Source organism: Cherax quadricarinatus, chromosome 37 (assembly GCF_038502225.1).
Source record: "Cherax quadricarinatus isolate ZL_2023a chromosome 37, ASM3850222v1, whole genome shotgun sequence".
Lineage (NCBI taxonomy): Eukaryota > Metazoa > Arthropoda > Malacostraca > Decapoda > Parastacidae > Cherax > Cherax quadricarinatus.
The window spans coordinates 6,770,775-6,795,780 of NC_091328.1; the positions used below are offsets into that span (position 1 = coordinate 6,770,775).

Here is a 25,006-nt window from a genome sequence, read left to right on the forward strand (position 1 = left end):
GAGCTGTATCCCGTGATGTCATACAGTCACTCGGCCTAGGGATCTTCTATATAAACACATGGATATACAACACATGTAAGGGGATCAGCAACTATGCTGACATTAGTGTTGTCTACAGATGATGATAGAAATTTGTAGCAAGTGTTTTTATCTATGCATTGAGGATGAGAAACAGTGCTTGTTGCCTCACTGAAGCTAGATTTTGCTCTCTGTGCTGCTGCTGCTGCTGCTGCTGCTGCTGCTGCTGCTGCTGCTGCTGCTGCTGCTGCTGCTGCTGCTGCTGCTGCTGCTGCTGCTGCTGCTGCTGCTGCTGCTGCTGCTGCTGCTGCTGCTGCTGCTGCTGCTGCTGCTGCTGCTGCTGCTGCTGCTGCTGCTGCTGCTGCTGCTGCTGCTGCTGCTGCTGCTGCTGCTGCTGCTGCTGCTGCTGCTGCTGCTGCTGCTGCTGCTGCTGCTGCTGCTGCTGCTGCTGCTGCTGCTGCTGCTGCTGCTGCTGCTGCTGCTGCTGCTGCTGCTGCTGCTGCTGCTGCTGCTGCTGCTGCTGCTGCTGCTGCTGCTGCTGCTGCTGCTGCTGCTGCTGCTGCTGCTGCTGCTGCTGCTGCTGCTGCTGCTGCTGCTGCTGCTGCTGCTGCTGCTGCTGCTGCTGCTGCTGCTGCTGCTGCTGCTGCTGCTGCTGCTGCTGCTGCTGCTGCTGCTGCTGCTGCTGCTGCTGCTGCTGCTGCTGCTGCTGCTGCTGCTGCTGCTGCTGCTGCTGCTGCTGCTGCTGCTGCTGCTGCTGCTGCTGCTGCTGCTGCTGCTGCTGCTGCTGCTGCTGCTGCTGCTGCTGCTGCTGCTGCTGCTGCTGCTGCTGCTGCTGCTGCTGCTGCTGCTGCTGCTGCTGCTGCTGCTGCTGCTGCTGCTGCTGCTGCTGCTGCTGCTGCTGCTGCTGCTGCTGCTGCTGCTGCTGCTGCTGCTGCTGCTGCTGCTGCTGCTGCTGCTGCTGCTGCTGCTGCTGCTGCTTCTTCTTCTTCTTCTTCTTCTTCTTCTTCTTCTTCTTCTTCTTCTTCTATGTTCTGTCTACAGAAATTCAAAAAGTCATTTGCCTGCCTTCCCTGTTATGACTGTAGCCATTTTGTGTGCAGTCACCCTATGATTACATTTGTCAAACACCTTTGCAAAATTTGTGTTCATGTATAGCACATCTGCATCTGTCTGATTAAGTGGTTGTAAGAAGCATGATCTCCTAGCTCTAAAACTATACTAGTTTGGGTTGTTCAGATTATATTGGTCTACAAAATTTATTATTTGCCATGTTGGCATTCTTTCAAAGACATTTATGATGTAGGATGTTAGGGTTAATGGTCTAATATTTGGCTAGCGCTCAACTGCCTCCCTTAAGCAAAGGAGCTAGGTCTACACTCGTTAGGACGAAAGTTTTTCTTTTTAGATTTAGTAATTTATACAGGAGGAGGGGTTACTAGCCCCATGCTCCTGGCATTTTAGTTGCCTCTTACAATATGCATGGCTTGTGGAGGAAGAATTCTTTTCCATTTCCTCGTGGAGATAAGGAAATAAAAGAGGAACAAGAAGAACTATTAAGAAAATAGGAGAAAACCCAGATGGGTGCATAAATGTATATATGTGTGAACATGAATGTGTAGTGTGACCTAAGTGTAAGTAGAAGTAGCAAGATATACCTGGTATCCCATGTGTTTATGAGACAGAAAAGACACCAGCAATCCTACCATCATGTACAACAATTACAGGTTTCCATTTTATGCTCGCTTGGCAGGACAGCAGTACATATTTTCCTGGGTGGTTGATGTCTACCAACCTACTACCTAGGACTTTTTCTATAAGTAAGGAATTCCATGAATCCAGTCCAAATGGGTGGGCATGTTTTCTATATCTTTTTCAGATTCTATGGGACTAGTGCTAATGTTGGTTATTTGGGCTGCATGCCCAATGCTTTTGTTTAATGGGTTACTGAACAGTGACTTGTATTGATCTTTTAGGATTTTGCTCATTTCCTGTTCATCATCCATGTATGAAGCTCTTGTGATTAATGGTCCAATTCTACAGGTAGTTCTTAGCTTTGATTTTGCATACATGTATGTATGGAAATATTTAGGATTTCTTGTAATATCCTTGATGGCTTTTTGTTCCCTTTGTGTTGCTTCTGTCTGGTATGACAGCTTTAGTTTTTGTTCTGTTTTGGTGATCTCTCAGCTTATATCTATTCTCTGTTGTGTCATTCAAATTTTTAAGTGAATTGGTAGCCCTTTTCTCGATGGTACACATTTAATTCAGACCTTGTATATTTATTTATTTATTAACAATTTGAGCACACATACAGAGGTACAAAAAAATACAGATAAGAGCAGCATGCCAAAGCCACTTATACTATGCATAGCATTATGGGCTGGCTTAAAATTAACTTAAGATTAACAAAGCAATGATGAAATCATTGATAAAACATTAATGTAAACAGATTACTATAAAGCACAAGTGAGTATTACAAAGACAGGTCATATGGTTGCATGCATTGTTGTACATTCAGTCGTATGGAGTATTCTGTTAGGTAGTGTATTTAACTCTTTGAGGGTCGACAGGCCCTCTCCGAAACTCGTTCTCAGGGTCGGCCAAATTTAAAAAAAAAAAAAATTATTTTCTCTTATGAAAAGATAGATAATCTTTTCCCGATAATAACGACACCAAAAGTTTGAAATTTGATAGAAAACTTACGGAATTATGCTCTCGCAAAGTTAGCGGTCTCGGCGATGTTTACGCATCGGCGATTTTGCCCACTTTGAGCCCCATTTTCGGCCAATTTCACTGTACTAGTCGACAAAAAACATGAATATTTCGCTAGAACTCCATTTTTTCTATCGAATGGGTGCAAGAAACCACCCATTTATAAATTCAACTATCCAGTACAGTGGTCAGAATTTAGCAATTTTGCCAATTTCACACAAATTTCAAAAGATGCCAATTTCGGAATAGGGTCCAGAATAAACAAGAAAGACATTCCTGGCACTAAAATGACATTTCCTCTAGTCATTAGTCACGTCTCAAGGCCCCTCTTATATTCTTTTGCTTTCCACTTTGATTTTTTATTCTCACAAAAAATATAAGATTTACTGTTATGCAGACTACTGCATTAGTGTAAAAAATGGTATAAATATTATTGGTGCACTTGTGAAAGAATATTAGACTCACCAGTTGACGTGTATTGCACGCTTGGCACGATTTGTTTACTTTTGAAGTTTGGTAAAAATCGAACATTTCTGCTACTTTGAGCTCAATTTCAAGGCACCTTTCATTGTAAAACCAGTCAAAATCATCTCAATTTCAGTAATATGTCTTCCATTCTATAAAATGAGACCAAGAAAACTAGAATACAACAATAAATACTATACGAAAATACACTGCAAAGTCGCTGATTTATTAAAAAAAAATGGAAAAAGTTTTTTTTTCTCATTATGCACCATGTGCTGCAGGATTTTTTTTAGACTGTGCACACTGACCACATAGACCCATTCTTTCATATGAAGGCCCACCAGCTTTCTCCCACTAGATTTGAGGTCGCTAGAATTTATGAGTACTAGTACGTCAAAAAACCCCTACGCGTAAGACGTACTAGTACGACGAAAACCCTCAAAGGGTTAAAAAATAATAAAGTTAGATTGGGTTTTAGGTTTAACATTTATGTGATATAATTGTGAGAAACATTTAAGATATACAACTTATAAGGTTCAGTTATTCAGTATTTATTTGGTTTTGGGTGAGTAAGTGATCTTTGAGAAGAGACTTGAATTTATAAACAGGTAGTGTTTCTTTTATATTTACAGGTAATGAATTCCAGATTTTAGGGCCTTTTATGTGCATTGAGTTTTTGCATAGTGTGAGATGGACACAAGGAACATCAAAGAGTGATCTGTGCCTTGTGTTATGGTCATGTGTTCTGTTGAGGTTGGCAAGGAGATGTTTGAGGGGAGGGTTAATATCAGAGTTAAGTGTTCTATGTATGTAATAGGTGCAGTAATAAGTATGGATGTTTTGTATGGTGAGTAGGTTTAGTGTATTGAATATTGGTGGAGTGTGCTGCCTGTAGTGAGAATTTGTTATCATTCTAACTGCAGCCTTTTGTTGGGTAATTAGTGGTCTGAGATGGTTAATTGTTGTTGAGCCCCATGCACAAATTCCATAGGTGAGATAGGGGTAAATAAGAGAGTGATATAGGGCCAGGAGGGCTGACTGTGGAGCATAGTACCGTATCTTCGATAGTATGCCTACAGTCTTGGAAATTTTCTTAGAAATTTGTTGTATATGTGCATGAAATTTGAGTCTATTATCAAGGTGGATTCCTAAGAATTTTCCTTCTGTTAGCTTTGTGATAGGTGATCCGTTTATCATTATGTTAAGAGGGACATCTGTAGCTCTGTTACCAAACTGAATGAAGTAGGTTTTGTCAATGTTTAGTGTAAGTTTGTTAGTCCTCATCCAGGTAGATATTTTCTGTAATTCGGTATTTACAGTATTGGCTAGCGTGACTGGGCTCGGGTGGGAGAAGACGTATGTAGTGTTATCTGCAAATATTGTGGGTTTGAGTAATTGCGAAGCATTTGGTAGGTCATTTATATATAGGAGAAAGAGAAGAGGGCCAAGGACACTTCCCTGTGGGACACCAACTGTAATTGGTTGTGCAGAAGAGTTTGCCCCATTTGTGTACACATATTGGCTTCTGTTGCTGAGGTATGACTTGAGGTAGTTGAGGGAGTGCCCTCTTATACCATAGTGTGACAATTTTACGTGGAGCAAGTCATGGTCAACTGTATCAAAAGCTTTACATAAGCCAATGAAGATCCCCAGTGGGACTTCTTTTTTCTCTATTGCAGTGTATATATGTTCTAGCATGTGTATAATAGCATCATTAGTATTTTTATTAGGCCTGAATCCAAATTGGCAGGGGTTGAGTATGTTTTGGGAGATAAGGTAGGAGTAGATTCGTTTATGAATTAATTTTTCGAAGATTTTTGAGAGAGGGTGTAAGTTGGATATTGGCCTATAGTTATTCAACTCTGTTTGGTCTCCTCCTTTGTGGATCGGGGTGACCCTTGCTATTTTGAGAACTGTAGGGAAGGTGGAGGATTCAATGGATTTGTTAAAGAGTGTTGCAATGGTTGGTGATAGCACTTGTGACACTTTTTTGTATATAAAGGGTGGTAAGGTATTTAAATCTCCTGCCTTGGTTTTTAGTGCGTTGATAATAAGGGAGACTTCGTATGGGTTAGTCGGAGCTAGGAACAGTGTGTTCGGGTAGTTGCCAGTGAGGTAGTCATTTGGTGGGGTATCTGAGCTTGGGATTTTATTGGCAAGGTTTTGTCCTATAGTGGAGAAGAAATCATTGAGTCTGTTTGCTGTTTCTGTTGGTGGGAGTTGGGGTTCATCTGATTTTGCTAATTTTTTTTTATTTTTTTTTTTTTATTATCACACCGGCCGATTCCCACCAAGGCAGGGTGGCCCGAAAAAGAAAAACTTTCACCATCATTCACTCCATCACTGTCTTGCCAGAAGGGTGCTTTACACTACAGTTTTTAAACTGCAACATTAACACCCCTCCTTCAGAGTGCAGGCACTGTACTTCCCATCTCCAGGACTCAAGTCCGGCCTGCCGGTTTCCCTGAATCCCTTCATAAATGTTACTTTGCTCACACTCCAACAGCACGTCAAGTATTAAAAACCATTTGTCTCCATTCACTCCTATCAAACACGCTCACGCATGCCTGCGTGAGCGTGATAGGGTTTTCCAGGTCTTTTTTATATCACCTCGTAAGTTGGATAATCTGTTCTCATAATACAATTTTTTTGCCCTTCTTATCAGGCTGGTTAGGATTGACGAGTAACGTTTTGTTTGGTCTCTGGTTATGTGACCCATTCTGTACTGTTTTTCATATTGGTGTTTTGTATTTATGGATTTGAGAATGCTGGGTGTTAGCCAGGGACTGTTCAGTCTCTTAGCTGTCATCTGTTTAGTTTTTTTAGGGCAGTGCTTGTTATAGAGGTATTGGGTCTTTTTTAGAAAATTATTAATACATTCGTCAATATCTGTATAGATTTCTAGCTCAGTGTCCCAGTCAATTTTTTCTACTGCTGTTGTGAAGTTATTAATGGCTGCCTCATTGTGAAGTCTGAAGGTGACTTTAGTAGTGTCTTGGGGTAGTTTACCAAGAGTTGTTATGAGGAAAGTAGGGTAGTGGTCTGTGGTATTATCTGTAATTATGCCTGATTTTAAAGGGGATATGGTGTTGGTCCAGATGTGGTCAAGTAGGGAAACACTAGTCTCTGTAACTCTTGTAGGTTTTGTTACTGTTGGTAGCAACATACAGTTACTCATTGTGTTTGTGAATTCAGTAACGTGTGGGTCCTGGTTTTGCAGGAGATTTATATTGAAGTCACCTGAGAGTAGTAAGTGATCTTTGTTCATGCGTGCATCAGTTATTATACTAACTAGGTTTTGACTAAATTGGCTGATGTTTGACTGTGGAACTCTGTAGATGTTTATCAATGTGAGAGGTTTTTGTAGGTATTTGGATTTGAATTTGGCTATTATATATTCCCCATGTTCATCCCTTGTGCAAGTATTAGTGATACATTCTAGTTGGTCTGAGTAGTATATGGCTGTGCCACCCCCTTGTTGGTCTGGCCTACAGTTGTGTATGGCTGTGTAACCAGGAATGGCATAGACATCTGTACTATCAGGCTTTAGCCAGGTTTCAGTTAGTGTAATGATGGACATATTGGCATGTAAGGAATTTAGTAATGCTATGAGGTCATCGTAATGCTTGCTTAAAGATCTGATATTGTAGTTAAAGATAGTTATGTTGTTGTTGGCACTGAGAAGTGCCTTTGATTGTTCTGCAGTGTAGTAATTACAGTAACTGTTTGATTCATTTAAGTCATTAAATAAGAGGGTGGTATCAAGATCAATGTTTGTAATCATAAGATTTGTAGTGAATCTATAACTAGAATTAAGTATAAAACAATGTAAATAGTCTTAAGCTAAAAAATAGCACCTGAATTATTTAACAAATGTAAAATAATGAGCTAAGGTAGTTTTTTTTTTTTTTTTTTTTTTTTTTTTTTTTTTTTTTTAAGCTAAAATAAAGGAGACAATATAAAAGGGACTAATACAAATAAAGTGATGATCAAATAATGGAGCTTGGGAATATGATAGTAGGTAGTACTATAAAGGTAATTCTTTAAAGTTAGAATTATAGTATAAAATTATAATATAAAAGGGACTAATATAAGTTGTGGTGAACAATAAAGTGGTAATCAAATAAATGAGCTTTGGAATATAATGGCAAAATTGTGAACTTATTCTACTTTAGCACCTGAGAATAGCACCTTGATTATTTTAACAATTGTGAATATATAAACTAGGGTAGTTATATAAAGCTAAAATAAAGGAGAAAATATATAAGGGACTAAAATTAAGTAATGGTAAACAAAGTTAAATGGACAGATGGTCACTATGAAATAATATTGGTTTAGGAGTAAGATCTGATTTGTAATATTAAATAAATTGAGCAGTTTATTGCACAATAAAAAGTAAAAAAAAATGAGGTAGTTGGTACTAGCTAGCAAAAGATAGTTTTGGTACTTGCAAAAAAGTAATTGGAATATACACTAATTGCATACACAATGAAAAGTGACTAAAAAACAAGTAGTGATAAACAAAATTAAATGGACAGGTAAGAATAATGAATACAGTGGACCCCCGGTTAACGATTTTAATCCGTGCAAGAGGGGTAATTGTTATGCGAAATAATCGCTATGTGAATGAATTTTCCCCATAAGAAATAATGGAAATCAAATTAATCCGTGCAAGAGGGGTAATTGTTATGCGAAATAATCGCTATGTGAATGAATTTTCCCCATAAGAAATAATGGAAATCAAATTAATCCGTGCAAGACACCCAAAAGTATGAAAAAAAAAATTTTACCACATGAAATATACATTTTCCCACACACAAAGAGAAGGATACATGCACAATAGTAGAGTAGTACATGCACAGTATATATTGTGCATGTACTAGTCTACTAAATGAAGAATAAATGACACTTACCTTTATTGAAGATGCAGCAATGACTGATGAGACACTGTGTCCTGGGAGTGCCTTTTCCTCCTGAGTACTGTAGGTCCTGTTTGGCATTTTCTTCCAGAACAGGCCTTATCACACTGTGTATGCCACTACGATTCTTAAATCTCTCAAACCAACCTTTGCTGGCTTTAAATTCACCAATATGAGCACTAGTTCCAGGCATTTTTCCCTGTTCACCTGGGTGTTAGTCGACTTGTGTGGGTTGCATCCTGGGAGACAAGATTAAGGACCCCAATGGAAATAAGTTAGACAGTCTTCGATGACACTGACTTTTTTGGGTTATCCTGGGTGGCAAATCCTCTGGGGTTAATTGTTTCTTGGTATTCTCAATAAGCCACACCAACAACGGTGCTACAGCAGCAGCAGCAGCTGACAGTGCAGCAGCAGCAGCAGCAGCTGACAGTGCAGCAGCAGCAGCAGCTGTACCACCAATAGTAGCGATGGTTGATTGGGGTTTATTATACAACTTGGCCAGCTCGGAGACATGCACTCCACTTTCATACTTATCAATGATCTTTTTCTTCATCTCTATTGTAATTCTCACCCTTATTGCTGTAGGGTTGGCACTAGAAGCTTTCTTGGGGCCCATGGTCACTTATTTTCCAGAAAAAGCACCGAAAACACTGTAATAATACGAAATATTCCGATTGTATGCTTGGATGTTACCGCGGAGGCTGGCTGGTAAACAATGCCACCGGCGGAACATGTGAGCGTGGCTCAGGCCGCACATTGGACGCGTCTCGGACGAAAATCGGTAAGCGGGTTTTTAAGCGGTATGTGAGGCAAAATTTTTGCAATTAAAGTAAGCGGTATGCGAAATAATCGCTATGTGATGCCATCGTTATGCGGGGGTCCACTGTATTATTAATTTGGAGTAAGATTTGACTTGTAATTTAAAATTATGAGCAATTAATAGCAGTAAGAACGAAGGAAGGAAGGCGGGGTAGGGGTCGGCCTAGAAAGGGTTGGAGGGAGGGGGTAAGGGAGGTTTTGTGTGCGAGGGGCTTGGACTTCCAGCAGGCATGCGTGAGCGTGTTTGATAGGAGTGAATGGAGACAAATGGTTTTTAATACTTGACGTGCTGTTGGAGTGTGAGCAAAGTAACATTTATGAAGGGATTCAGGGAAACCGGCAGGCCGGACTTGAGTCCTGGAGATGGGAAGTACAGTGCCTGCACTCTGAAGGAGGGGTGTTAATGTTGCAGTTTAAAAACTGTAGTGTAAAGCACCCTTCTGGCAAGACAGTGATGGAGTGAATGATGGTGAAGGTTTTTCTTTTTCGGGCCACCCTGCCTTGGTGGGAATCGGCCAGTGTGATAATAAATAAAAAAAGAACGAAGTATAGAGTATTGGAGGTAGTTGGTATTAGCTAGTGATGAAAAATAATAAAAATAATAATGCACAATATAATAGTAACGTACACTATATGCACCACACATATATATGTATTAAGGGCACTTATCTAATCTGTTACAGAAATGTCAGCTTTTCTAAGGAAGGTAGAGAAATTATGTTCGTTTGAGATGGTATATTGTTGTCCTGTTGATGTTTTCCTTACTAGTATTTTCCCATCTTGCGTGAAACACTGATGTATTTTGTTTTCCTGTTTAAGTTTTTTCAGCCTGAACAGAAGGTTTTGACGTTTTTTTGTTAGACACTCATTTATGTACACTCCATTTTTCATTGTAATTGCTGATTTTATTAGGTCCTTTCTTTTATCGTATGAATGAAGTCGGATCATTATACTGTGTTTACTTCCTGGTTTTCCTAGCAAACGTGTTTCTTTGATTTCATTGTTTTGCACGATGACTTGTACGTGGTTCTGTATTATCCTGATAGCAGTTTCTTTGCACTGTGCTTGTGTTATGTCACTAGGAATGTGTGGACTGTTTATTATAACTGCATCAGACAACTTATCTTGTTCAGTTTTGTCGTCTTGGAAATCAAGGTATTCATTTAGTCGAGTGTGAATGTTCTGATTCCAGTCCTTGATTGCTTCTTCATCCTTCATATTTATTGTTGTTATTTGCTCAGTGTGACTGGCTATAGCTGCTTTTAGAGTATTTTCTGTGTCAACACTTCCCGATGTAATCTTCTCTTCAAGGTTTTGGATCTTGTTCTCGAGGTTGGTTATCTTGGATTCTCGTCGCTCGAGTGTTGCTTTGATATCTTTGATTTCATTTTCTAGAGCAACGATGTAGTCCTTGATATTGTCAGGAATAATCATACCTGAGTTATCATGGGTGAATCCTTTGAAGGGAGTGGAGTTGGAGGGGGAGTCAGCCATGTTTGTTGTTGTTGTTGTTCCCTTGGTGGCGGTGGTGAGGGGGGTTGATGATACACCGGCGTCCTGCTGGGTAGACAAGTTGAGTTCTAGGGTCCTTGCTGTTATTCTATTATTACTGGTGTTGTTTCTTCTGCGATATCCTTTCATAGTATCACTGAAGTAGATACTGTGTAGCAATGGAGGAGAAGGCTTGTTTTCTCGGAGCTTGGGTTAAGTGGTTGTCTGGCAGCGGAGGCAGTGTTTGGGTTAGCAGGGCTGTCTTCCTTAGATCTTCTAATTTTGTCAAGATTTGGGTTACATTCTTAGTATTCTTGGGTCATGTTGTGGCCTACGTGGGTTCATGTAGTTGAACTTTCACTTAGGCCATCACAAGTTTTGATGAGCGATGTTTTTTTGAGAAAGAAGAGCTGGTAGGATACCGTTGCTGCCGCTGCCGCCGCCGCCGCCGCCGCCGCCTCACCATTCTTTTGTGTTCAGCTCTTTCAGGCACTTATGAGGGTTTAGGGTGCTCTTGATTGTTTCTCAGGATATGTCTGATAGTTCTTTATAAGTTTTGTCCCAGTCAGTTCTACAACCGTTAAAATTAAATATAAATGTACTGAATATCCTTTTTTGTACTTCATTACTGGAATTCCACATCCCTGAATTTATGCTTGTTTACACTTCTGTACTGTTGTGATCAGAGTATACATGTTTATTGTTATGTCTCTTCATTGGAGTTAATGTCTTCGTGTACACATAGGTGCAATGTTTATTATGTCTGTTATATTCTGTTAGTCTTTAACTTTTATTTTGCCAGAAATGCTTGGCATAACCAGAGGCTTTCCATGGGTACTATCAAATGTCATCCAGTCTTTTTAAACTATATACTGTACATTGTGGAAATAAAAGTTTGCTCGACAGTTTAATGTGATTTTGAAATGATAGTTATATTAACTTAGTGTGATAATAATATCTGTATTTATGTTGTATGTTTTATTCATGCTAGTAACTTTATTGTTTGTTACTTTTGTTCTTTCTTTCTTTCTTTCAACACACCAGCCGTATCCCACCGAGGCGGGGTGGCCCAAAAGGAAAAACAAAAGTTTCTCCTTTCACATTTAGTAATATATACAGGAGAAGAGGTTACTAGCCCCTTGCTCCCGGCATTTTAGTCGCCTCTTACAACACGCATGGCTTACGGAGGAAGAATTCTGTTCCACTTCCCCATGGAGATAAGAGGAAATAAACAAGAATAAGAACTAGAAAGAAAATAGAAGAAAACCCAGAGGGGTGTGTATATATGTGCTTGTACATGTATGTGTAGTGTGACCTAAGTGTAAGTAGAAGTAGCAAGACGTACCTGAAATCTTGCATGTTCATGAGACAGAAAAAAGGACACCAGCAATCCTACCATCATGTAAAACAATTACAGGCTTTCGTTTTACACTCACTTGGCAGGACGGTAGTACCTCCCTGGGCGGTTGCTGTCTACCAACCTACTACCTATACTTTTGTTCTTACATACTGTATATTTTCAAGAGCACTGAGTGACCTACCAGGTCAAAGAGCTATTTAAGTCTCAAAACTTTCTTCCCTCCAATTTCCAATGGTTGTAGCACTTACTACTGCTTTTTTTCTCCATTTTATTGTTTCACTACTGTTTGTGGAAAAACTTTATATTGTACAACCTTTCTTGGCTCTACTTTTTTTTCTTTATAGCTGGTGTCTTGTTCTAACTGTTGAAGATTCTGATAAGTCTGTCTATTCTTTAATATTCTTTGGAACTTTGCTATCTACATATTCTAATATTGGTCTAACATATGTTGTCTGAATAGCTTTTTCATCATTTCTCCATCTGTATGTTTGAAAGTTATTTTATAGTCTGCCAGTGAATAATATAATAATTGTTAACAATAAGTAGTAGCTCTTTCTCTGACACTGTATTAAATGAATTCCAATGAATGTATTTACCTTTTTTATTTTGGGGGTCACCCTGTCTTAGGAAATGGTAAAAAGTGGTAAAACGTCTATTATGTATTCATGTGAATTTTCCTTGCTTTTCATTTGTGGAGATTTTTTATTCTTGTGACATTTTCTCATGAGGACATGTTACCTCATCACTTCTCAAAAAATCCTTCTCAAAAAATTGCATCCATTGTAATAGTTTGCCTTTCATTCCTCCTATATTCTGTTGTCCTGATTTATCTTTCACATGGAACTCTGTTGAAACTTTCAAAAAATCAAGATAAATAGTATATGTAATTCATGCATATTAATTTCTTTGCTTTTGATCTGGAAATTCCTGTATATCAGATTTATTAAGCTATTATGAGAGTCACAGAAATTGTTCAAGAAAAAATAATGGGCAGATTGTATTCATCTAGATTTTAAGATGGGTTTTATAGTCCCCCAAAGGAGGCAAATTGGCAAACTTCAAAACATAGGAGGAATATAAAGTAAACTATAAAAACGAATAAAAGGTTTTGTGCTTAAGATAAAAATGTTAAAAGTGTTACTGTAAAAGGACAAATGGGGTAACATAAAGATCTGTATTTGCTCCTGTAATGTTTTTAATTTATATTTCAATGACTTGCCAGAATGGATGGAAAACTATTTTTGTTTCAACTTGTTGGCCATTTCCCACCAAGGTAGGGTGACCCCCAGCCTCCCCAAAAAAAAAAAAAAAAAAACTTTACTATCATTCATTCAAACGCTTTCTTGTCAGAAACATCAGTTTTCAGATGACCTTGTGACTGCAGCATCCTCGCCTTCCTTTTAAGTGCGGGCACTGTCCTTTCCACCTCCAGGATTGAGTCCAGCTAACCAGTTTCCCTGAATCCCTTCATAAATGTTCCCATGCTCACACTCCAATAACACATCAAGTCTTGTTTATACATATATACAGCGGAACCTTTGCTTACAAGTTTAATCCGTTCCGTGAACTTGCTTGCATCTGGATTTGCTCATTTGCAGAGTCAGTTTTCCTCATTTAAATTAATTGAAATGGAATTAATCCATTCCCTTGGAATTCCAGGCATGACAAAATACTTCAATAATTTCCCTAATATCGACTCTACGGCTTATTTATCTATCACAATTTATCTAATATGACATAATAAACAATATAAATAATATAGAAACTTGATATATACTCTAGAATGAATAAAATGTGTCATTCTGTGAGAAGTGGAGGTGGCCACCACCGCTCCCACATTGTTGTGGTAATCGCTGCCATCTAGTGACGGCCTTTTGAAGCCATCTTATTATTATAATTATTATTATGTAATACATTATTATTATACATATATTATTATTATACATATTATTATTATTATTATACATATTATTATTATTATTGTTATTATTATTATTACAATATAAATAATTTGTAATTTTTATTCGCACAAAAAATAGAAGATTTACTGTTATGCAGACTACTGCATTATTGTAATAACTGTATAAATAACGTCAACCCATTCATGACTGCATATTGGAATGGACAGTGTTTACTCTTGAACATCGCCAAAGAATCGAGCATTTCTGCTACTTTGAGATCAATTTCAAGGTACTTTTCGTCATGAAACCAATCAAAAATCATATCTATTTCTGTAATATATCTTCCATTCTATCAAGTGAGACCAAAAAATGAGAATACAACCATAAAAACTATTTGAAAATACCACTAAGGGGCAGCTAATGGCTGAGAAGTGAACTCCATTATTTATGGTCTGATTTCTTTCATTTTTGGTGTACATTAAGAAGCATCTTTCCATCATAAATTGCCCAAGTTTCAATAAGATAGTCCAACAAACAAATGAGGTCCAATTCCCTAGATCAAGAGCAAGAGCCCCACACTGGTGTCAAGGAACCTCCCTTGAGGCCTGCTCGCTTGTGGAAATTTCACTCGCATATGGAAGCAAAAAATTGACCGAGCGACTGCTCATACTATATTTGGAAAAACTCGCACGTGGATGTGCTCACAAGTGGAGGTTCCATTGTATGATAAAGACACTCTTGTGCAATATAAATAGAAAAAAATGACACTCTTTAGATGATTTTATTAAATTGAGCAAATGGATTGATAGATAATGGAAACAGTTGTTGATAAATAGTACAATGCAAAGGCAGTGGGAGAAAACAGAATCTGAACACGTAATGAATATAGAATATGAACAACACTACATATGACAAAATTTTGAGTTGTCATACAAAGAATGGGATCTGGGAGCTACTACTATACTAATAAAAAATATGCTGCCAAATTATATACTGTAATTGCAATTGTGAAAAATGCATGTGCTACACCGGCTAACTGTAAAATATCTTTCAAATATATGGAGGTAGGGATACTAAAAAAAAGCTGTTTACAATGTATATTAGGCTATAATTGGAATATATTCCTGCTGTGTGGTGTTCATTCTTAAAAATATGTGGCTCATATAGAAAAAGCATGGCATTGTATATAGGAAGGTAATTGGATCTAATGTGACTGTAGTTTATTTTTTATGCTATGTTTTATTGCAAATATAAGGTTTTCTGGAAATTTTTGTAGAATGGGAAGTAAACCTTAAAGCTTTTGAGTTAAAAAGGGAAAAGGGTGTGTGTAACAAACTTTGCAGTGTAGAAAATTTTGTCTCTATGTTGCTTGTTATTAAGTTTAAAGGCCCTAAGGAAGCTGATGTAAGGAAGTTAGTCATAATTTATCACTTTATTTAACACTGTGATAACCAGAAGAAGCTTTGGCTCTGCAAAAACTGCTGTAATTACATAGCCACTAAATACATAAAGATAATCTGGCAAGAAATAAGTAGGACAAGTGTAATTAAGTGTGAAAATAATTCCCTTTTTTTTTCCAGGTGGTATTTTGGAAAAATAAAAAGAATAGAAGCAGAGAAGAAGTTGTTATTACCCGAAAATGAACATGGCGCCTTTTTGATAAGGGATTCTGAGAGCAGAAGAAATGATTATTCATTATCTGGTAAGTTGACAAAATGATATGAGTATATTGTTGTGCAAGATAAATATTTTAAGAGAATGCATAAAAGCATTATAGATTAACATATTTTGTTGAGCAATGGGCTAGTAACCCCTTCTCCTGTAGACATTTACTAAAAAAGAGAAGAAGAAAAACTTTATAAAACTGGGATGCTTGAATGTGCGTGGATGTAGTGCGGATGACAAGAAACAGATGATTGCTGATGTTATGAATGAAAAGAAGTTGGATGTCCTGGCCCTAAGCGAAACAAAGCTGAAGGGGGTAGGGGAGTTTCGGTGGGGGGAAATAAATGGAATTAAATCTGGAGTATGTGAGAGAGTTAGAGCAAAGGAAGGGGTAGCAGTAATGTTGAAGGATCAGTTATGGAAGGAGAAAAGAGAATATGAATGTGTAAATTCAAGAATTATGTGGATTAAAGTAAAGGTTGGATACACAAATAACCCGCACATAAAAGAGAGAAGCTTACGACGACGTTTCAGTCCGACTTGGACCATTGACAAAGTCACACTAACCAGAGGAGGAGCAGGACGGCTATATATAGGCAGGAAGAGGTGGTGGTAGTAGTAGTAGTAAGAATCAGCTTCGCTTCCTACGTGACTGTCTTGCTGAACAAGTTCTGCCACCTTCCTTCTCCCACTTCCTGAAAACCAACCCACTGGGCACTCCCTTTCCTGATCATGCCCGTCTCCTACTTCAACAGCTCATTCTTTCTACTAAATCACAGGTTGAAGATGCCTTCTTTACTTTCCGTCAACGTCAACGTGGTCTCTGTGCGGCTCTACCACAGGATCTCTGTAACCTTCTCTCTACCATTGCCTTTGACACTGCTCGCCTGAATGCACAAATTCATTCTTCCAAACTACAGAATAAACTTCAACGTCTCATCTCAGCTAGCCCTTGGTCTAAATTCTCCCTCACTGACTGTGTTACTAATGTCTTCTGTCTCACTCTCTCAGTATGAGCTTGAACTTCTTGGTTTTGGCCTTTCCTTTGCCACTTCGCCTACTCCTCGCGCTGGTATTTCCCTGATTAGCTCTTTTGATTCCTTTCGTCAATCTCGCTTCCGTAATCTTCCTGACTTGTCCACTTTTCGTGGTGCTCTCCTTCCTGCTCTTGTTAGTCTGTTTTCTAAGAATCACCACCTTCCACGCCATTACCAACTTGCCCTTTCTTCTCTTAAATCCAACACTAACATTGTCATACTATCTTCTGACAAAGGTAATTCGGTAGTTATCCTTGATCGCGAGGATTACCTCCGTAAAGCTGATGTCTTGCTCTCTGACTCACGCACCTACACTCCTCTCATTTCCAACCCTCTTGATCGCATCAAGAGAACTTTCAACAAAAAACTAAAGACTCTCTCCGACCTCTGTCCTCCTGACTTTGACCTTGTTCAACGGTTTCGTGTCATCTGTCCCTCTCTTCCCTATTTCTATGGCCTTCCCAAAACTCATAAGCCTGATATTCCTTTTCGTCCTATCATATCCTCTAGAGGTTCTGTCTCTTATTCTCTTGCTTCTTGGCTGGCCAAAACCCTCACTCCCTTTCTTGGTACTTTTTCTCCTGCCCACCTCCGTCACTCTCAAGACTTCATTGAACGGGTTCGCTCTCTCCCAACCTGTAAGATGCTTAGTCTTGACGTTGAGTCCCTCTTCACCAATGTCCCTCTTGATGATGTCCTTGATTTCCTTAGAGAGAAGGCCCATGAAGGGTTTCTTCATCTCCCTATCCCCACTGATGTCTTTCTTGATCTGATCTGCCTGTGTGGACTCTAACTCCTTTTCCTTCCAAGGGAAATATTATTCTCAAACCTTCGGTGTCGCTATGGGCTCTCCTCTCTCTCCTGTCCTTGCTAATCTTTACACGGAATACTTCGAGACTGTTCTTCTTCCTACCCTCGATGTGCAACCTTCACTCTGGCTCCGCTATGTGGATGACATCTTTGCTCTGTGGCCTCATGACTCCAGTCTCTTCCAACCTTTTCTTGAAGCTCTTAATAATCTTGCCCCTTCCATTAAGTTTAAAGCTGAATGGGAATCTAATTCCTTGCTTCCTTTCCTTGATGTCCATGTCCACCGCTCAGATACAGGTTTTTCCTTTTCCGTTTACCATAAACCTATGCACAGTGGCATGTACATTCACTACTTTTCCTATCATGCTTCCCCTGTCAAGAAAAGTGTTCTTATCTCCCTCTTTCTCCATGCCCTCCGCATCTGTGATCCTCAGTTCCTTCCAGCAGAAATTTCCACTCTTCATAATTCGTTCTCCCGTCTTGGCTACCCTTCCCATTTCATAGACTCTGCCCTCTCACGTGCTAAATGCAATTTCTTCTCTCCCAAACTCTCTACTCATGAGAACTCTTCTATCCTCTGCCTTCCCTACATTTCCGGTCTTTCTAATCTCAACAATTCTCTCCGTCCCTTAGACATCAAGCTTACCTTCCGCCAGACTAACACTCTTCGCACTAATCTCGTTCATACCTTTCCTCCCTCTACAGATGTTCCTGGTGTCTACTCTATTTCTTGCTCCTCCTGTCCTCTTCAATACTTCGGAGAAACTGGTCGATCTCTTTCTGACAGACTTAGGGAGCACAAAAATAGTGTTAGGCTTGCCGACACTAACAATGCTCTTTTCTGTCACGTCAGAGATCATAGCCATCCTATTGACTGGTCTTCTGCTAAAACTGTCTTCCCTACTTCCAACTCGAACAGTCGCCGTCTAGTTGAATCCTCTCTAAAGTACACAACTTTCCTTGTATGAACCTTAGCCCTGGCTTCGTCTCTGTAGATGCCTTCCTCTCCCACTACATTGTAAAATGCTCCAATCTTCAGAACACCCGTGACTTAACCTGAATCCTCATTTTTTCTTTTTCTTTTTCTTCTTCTTCCTCTTCCCCTTTCCTCTTTCCTTTTCTCCTCTGGGTTGTCTTTCTCTCTCCTGTCTCGTGTTTCTGTTCCTTCTTCATTTATTTCACCACTTCCCTTTCACGCACCTCTGTGCGCTTGCTCTCCCTCTGTGGGCATCTAGCTCTCTTGCAGTGCTCCCCTTCCTTTGTTTTTGACTGGTTCGTCCTTTTTATTTCCCGCTTCTACCACTACCACTACTACTACCTCTTCTTCTTCTACTACTACTACAACTACTGAGGAAATTAAGACACATGTGCGGCGTCTGGTTGTCTTTGTTGTGGACATTTCGCCATCCAGTGGCTGGCTGGATGGCGAAACGTCTATGATGGGGATGCCCGGGTGTTGTGCATGTGTCTTAATTTCATCTTGTTGGTATTATACACAACTCTTGTACTACTACTACTACTACCACCACCACCTCTTCCTGCCTATATATAGCCGTCCTGCTCCTCCTCTGGTTAGTGTGACTTTGTCAATGGTCCAAGTCGGACCGAAACGTCGTTGTAAGCTTCTCTCTTTTATGTGCGGGTTATTTGTGTATCGTTCCAGTCACGGTATTGTGCCTTTTTTGTTATTTAAAGGTTGGATGCGAAAAGTGGGTCATAATAAGCGTGTATGCACCTGGAGAAGAGAGGAATGTAGAGGAGAGAGAGAGATTTTGGGAGATGTTAAGTGAATGTATAGGAGCCTTTGAACCAAGTGAGAGAGTAATTGTGGTAGGGGACCTGAATGCTAAAGTAGGAGAAACTTTTAGAGAGGGTGTGGTAGGTAAGTTTGGGGTGCCAGGTGTAAATGATAATGGGAGCCCTTTGATTGAACTTTGTATAGAAAGGGGTTTAGTTATAGGTAATACATATTTTAAGAAAAAGAGGATAAATAAGTATACAAGATATGGTGTAGGGCGAAATGACAGTAGTTTGTTGGATTATGTATTGGTAGATAAAAGACTGTTGAGTAGACTTCAGGATGTACATGTTTATAGAGGGGCCACAGATATATCAGATCACTTTCTAGTTGTAGCTACACTGAGAGTAAAAGGTAGATGGGATACAAGGAGAATAGAAGCATCAGGGAAGAGAGAGGTGAAGGTTTATAAACTAAAAGAGGAGGCAGTTAGGGTAAGATATAAACAGCTATTGGAGGATAGATGGGCTAATGAGAGCATAGGCAATGGGGTTGAAGAGGTATGGGGTAGGTTTAAAAATGTAATAGAGTGTTCAGCAGAAGTTTGTGGTTACAGGAAAGTGGATGCGGGAGGAAAGAGGAGCGATTGGTGGAATGATGATGTGAAGAGAGTAGTAAGGGAGAAAAAGTTAGCATATGAGAAGTTTTTACAAAGTAGAAGTGATGCAAGGAGGGAAGAGTATATGGAGAAAAAGAGAGAGGTTAAGAGAGTGGTGAAGCAATGTAAAAAGAGAACAAATGAGAGAGTGGGTGAGATGTTATCAACAAATTTTGTTGAAAATTAGGAAAAGTTTTGGAATGAGATTAACAAGTTAAGGAAACCTAGAGAACAAATGGATTTGTCAGTTACAAATAGGAGAGGAGAGTTATTAAATGGAGAGTTAGAGGTATTGGGAAGATGGAGGGAATATTTTGAGGAATTGTTAAATGTTGACGAAGATAGGGAAGCTGTGATTTCGTGTATAGGGCAAGGAGGAATAACATCTTGTAGGAGTGAGGAAGAGCCAGTTGTGAGTGGGGGGGAAGTTCGTGAGGCAGTAGGTAAAATGAAAGGGGGTAAGGCAGCCGGGATTGATGGGATAAAGATAGAAATGTTAAAAGCAGGTGGGGATATAGTTTTGGAGTGGTTGGTGCAATTATTTAATAAATGTATGGAAGAGGGTAAGGTACCTAGGGATTGGCAGAGAGCATGCATAGTTCCTTTGTATAAAGGCAAAGGGGACAAAAGAGAGTGCAAAAATTATAGGGGGATAAGTCTGTTGAGTATACCTGGTAAAGTGTATGGTAGAGTTATTAATGAAAGAATTAAGAGTTAGAGTTAGAGCTAAAGAAGGAGTAGCAATAATGTTGAAGGATAAGCTATGGCAGGAAAAGAGGGACTATAAATGTATTAATTCAAGGATTATGTGGAGTAAAATAAAGATTGGATGTGAAAAGTGGGTTATAATAAGCGTGTATGCACCTGGAGAAGAGAGAAGTGTAGAGGAGAGAGAGAGATTTTGGGAAATGTTGAGTGAATGCGTGGGGAGTTTTGAATCAAGTGTGAGAGAGTAATGGTGGTTGGGGATTTCAATGCTAAAGTGGGTAAAAATGTTATGGAGGGAGTAGTAGGTAAATTTGGGGTGCCAGGGGTAAATGTAAATGGGGAGCCTTTAATTGAGCTATGTGTGGAAAGAGATTTGGTAATAAGTAATACATATTTTATGAAAAAGAGGATAAATAAATATACAAGGTATGATGTAGCACGTAATGAAAGTAGTTTATTAGATTATGTATTGGTGGATAAAAGGTTGATGGGTAGGCTCCAGGATGTACATGTTTATAGAGGGGCAACTGATATATCGGATCATTATTTAGTTGTAGCTACAGTTAGAGTAAGAGGTAGATGGGAAAAGAGGAAGGTGGCAACAACAAGTAAGAGGGAGGTGAAAGTGTATAAACTAAGGGAGGAGGAAGTTCGGGTGAGATATAAGCGACTATTGGCAGAAAGGTGGACTAGTGCAAAGATGAGTAGTGGGGGGGGGGTTGAAGAGGGTTGGAATAGTTTTAAAAATGCAGTATTAGAATGTAGGGCAGAAGTTTGTGGTTATAGGAGGGTGGGGGCAGGAGGAAAGAGGAGTGATTGGTGGAATGATGAAGTAAAGGGTGTGATAAAAGAGAAAAAGGTAGCTTATGAGAGGTTATTACAAAGCAGAAGTGTTATAAGAAGAACAGAGTATATGGAGAGTAAAAGAAAGGTAAAGAGAGTGGTGAGAGAGTGCAAAAGGAGAGCAGATGATAGAGTGGGAGAGGCACTGTCAAGAAATTTAAATGAAAATAAGAAAAAATTTTGGAGTGAGTTAAACAAGTTAAGAAAGCCTAGGGAAAGTATTGATTTGTCAGTTAAAAACAGAGTAGGGGAGGTAGTAGATGGGGAGATGGAGGTATTAGGTAGATGGCGAGAATATTTTGAGGAACTTTTAAATGTTAAGGAAGAAACAGAGGCAGTAATTTCATGCACTGGTCAGGGAGGTATATCATCTTTTAGGAGTGAAGAAGAGCAGAATGTAAGTGTGGGGGAGGTACGTGAGGAATTACGTAAAATGAAAGGGGGTAAAACAGCTGGAACTGATGGGATCATGACAGAAATGTTAAAAGCAGGGGGGGATATAGTGTTGGAGTGGTTGGTACTTTTGTTTAATAAATGTATGAAAGAGGGGAAGGTACCTAGGGATTGGCGGAGAGCATGTATAGTCCCTTTATATAAAGGGAAAGGGGACAAAAGAGACTGTAAAAATTATAGAGGAATAAGTTTACTGAGTATACCAGGAAAAGTGTACGGTAGGGTTATAATTGAAAGAATTAGAGGTAAGACAGAATGTAGGATTGCGGATGAGCAAGGAGGTTTCAGAGTGGGTAGGGGATGTGTAGATCAAGTGTTTACATTGAAGCATATATGTGAACAGTATTGAGATAAAGGTAGGGAAGTTTTTATTGCATTTATGGATTTAGAAAAGGCATATGATAGAGTGGATAGAGGAGCAATGTGGCAGATGTTGTAAGTATATGGAATAGGTGGTAAGTTATTAAATGCTGTAAAGAGTTTTTATGAGGATAGCGAGGCTCAGGTTAGAGTGTGTAGAAGAGAGGGAGAATACTTCCCGGTAAAAGTAGATCTTAGACAGGGATGTGTAATGTCACCATGGTTGTTTAATATATTTATAGATGGGGTTGTAAAGGAAGTAAATGCTAGGGTGTTCGGGAGAGGGGTGGGATTAAATTTTGGGGAATCAAATTCAAAATGGGAATTGACAGTTACTTTTTGCTGATGATACTGTGCTTATGGGAGATCCTAAAGAAAAATTGCAAAGGTTAGTGGATGAGTTTGGGAATGTGTGTAAAGGTAGAAAGTTGAAAGTGAACATAGAAAAGAGTATGGTGATGAGGGTGTCAAATGATTTAGATAAAGAAAAATTGGATATCAAATTGGGGAGGAGTATGGAAGAAGTGAATGTTTTCAGATACACTTGGGAGTTGACGTGTCGGCAGATGGATTTATGAGGGATGAGGTTAATCATAGAATTGATGAGGGAAAAAAGGTGAGTGGTGCATTGAGGTATATGTGGAGTCAAAAAACGTTATCTATGGAGGCAAAGAAGGGAATGTATGAAAGTATAGTAGTACCAACACTCTTATATGGGTGTGAAGCTTGGGTGGTAAATGCAGCAGCGAGGAGACGGTTGGAGGCAGTGGAGATGTCCTGTTTAAGGGCATTGTGTGGTGTAAATATTATGCAGAAAATTCGGAGTGTGGAAATTAGGAAAAGGTGTGGAGTTAATAAAAGTATTAGTCAGAGGGCAGAAGAGGGGTTGTTGAGGTGGTTTGGTCATTTAGAGAGAATGGATCTAAGTAGAATGACATGGAAAGCATATAAATCTATAGGGGAAGGAAGGCGGGGTAGGGGTTGTCCTCGAAAGGGTTGGAGAGAGGGGGTAAAGGAGGTTTTGTGGGCAAGGGGCTTGGACTTCCAGAAAGCATGCGTGAGCGTGTTAGATAGGAGTGAATGGAGACGAATGGTACTTGGGACCTGACGATCTGTTGGAGTGTGAGCAGGGTAATATTTAGTGAAGGGATTCAGGGAAACCGGTTATTTTCATATAGTCGGACTTGAGTCCTGGAAATGGGAAGTACAATGCCTGCACTTTAAAGGAGGGGTTTGGGATATTGGCAGTTTGGAGGGATATGTTGTGTATCTTTATATGTGTATGCTTCTAAACTGTTGTATTCTGAACACCTCTGCAAAAACAGTGATAATGTGCGAGTGTGGTGAAAGTGTTGAATGATGATGAAAGTATTTTCTTTTTGGGGATTTTCTTTCTTTTTTGGGTCACCCTGCCTCGGTGGGAGACGGCCGACTTGTTGAAAAAAAAAAAAAAAGTAAGACGGAAAATAGATAGCAGATGAACAAGGAGGCTTTAGGAAAGGTAGGGGGTGTGTGGACCAGGTGTTTACAGTGAAACATGTAAGTGAACAGTATTTAGATAAGGCTAAAGAGGTCTTTGTGGCATTTATGGATTTGGAAAAGGCATGTGACAGGGTGGATAGGGGGGCAATGTGGCTAATGTTGCAGGTGTATGGTATAGGAGGTAGTTTACTGAAAGCAGTGAAGAGTTTTTACGAGGATAGTGAGGCTCAAGTTAGAGTATGTAGGAAAGAGGGAAATTATTTCCCAGTAAAAAGTAGGCCTTAGACAAGGATGTGTGATGTCACCGTGGTTGTTTAATATATTTATAGATGGGGTTGTAAGAGAAGTAAATGCGAGGGTCTTGGCAAGAGGCGTGGAGTTAAAAGATAAAGAATCACACACAAAGTGGGAGTTGTCACAGTTGCTCTTTGCTGATGACACTATGCTCTTGGGAGATTTTGAAGAGAAGTTGTAGAGATTGGTGGATGAATTTGGTAGGGTATGCAAAAGAAGAAAATTAAAAGTGAATACAGGAAAGAGTAAGGTTATGAGGATAACAAAAAGATTAGGTGATGAAAGATTGGTTATCAGATTGGAAGGAGAGAGTATGGAGGAGGTGAATGTATTCAGATATTTGGGAGTGGACGTGCCAGCGGATGGGTCTATGAAAGATGAGGTGAATTATAGAATTGATGAGGGGAAAAGGGTGAGTGATGCACTTAGGAGTCTGTGGAGACAAAGAACTTTGTCCTTGGAGGCAAAGAGGGGAATGTATGAGAGTATAGTTTTACCAACGCTCTTATATGGGTGTGAAGCATGGGTGATGAATGTTGCAGCGAGGAGAAGGCTGGAGGCAGTGGAGATGTCATGTCTGAGGGCAATGTGTGGTGTGAATATAATGCAGAGAATTCGTAGTTTGGAAGTTAGGAGGAGGTGCGGGATTACCAAAACTGTTGTCCAGAGGGCTGAGGAAGGGTTGTTGAGGTGGTTCGGACATGTAGAGAGAATGGAGCAAAACAGAATGACTTCAAGAGTGTATCAGTCTGTAGTGGAAGGAAGGCGGGGTAGGGGTCGGCCTAGGAAAGGTTGGAGGGAGGGGGTAAAGGAGGTTTTGTGTGCGAGAGGCTTGGACTTCAAGCAGGCATGCGTGAGCATGTTTGATAGGAGTGAATGGAGACAAATGGTTTTAAATACTTGGCGTGCTGTTGGAGTGTGAGCAAAGTAACATTTATAAAGGGGTTTAGGGAAACCGGCAGGCCAGACTTGAGTCCTGGAGATGGGAAGTACAGTGCCTGCACTCTGAAGGAGGGGTGTTAATGTTGTAGTTTAAAAACTGAAGTGTAAAGCACCCTTCTGGCAAGACAGTGATGGAGTGAATGATGGGGAAAGTTTTTCTTTTTTGGGCCACCCTGCCTTGGTGGGAATCGGCCAGTGTGATAATAAAAAAAAAAAATATTTTGTTGACTTATTTATATGAATGCACACTACAGTCTTTTTACAATTTCTACAGCGAACTTGTGTTTCATTGCATTGATTGTTTATGTTTTTTGCCATTTCACACTTA

The 25,006-nt window shown here is 39.6% G+C and overlaps 1 protein-coding gene across 1 annotated transcript in view; it reads left to right on the forward strand.

Moving 5' to 3' along the window:
• The window catches only part of LOC128701612 (Tyrosine-protein kinase Src42A), a 91,155-nt gene that overhangs the window by 12,411 nt on the left and 53,738 nt on the right, over positions 1–25,006 (forward strand). Inside the window, exon 3 of the mRNA XM_053795431.2 lies at positions 15,269–15,390. Within this exon, the coding sequence (XP_053651406.1) occupies positions 15,269–15,390 (122 nt within the window). The remainder of the gene's footprint in view (positions 1–15,268; positions 15,391–25,006) is intronic.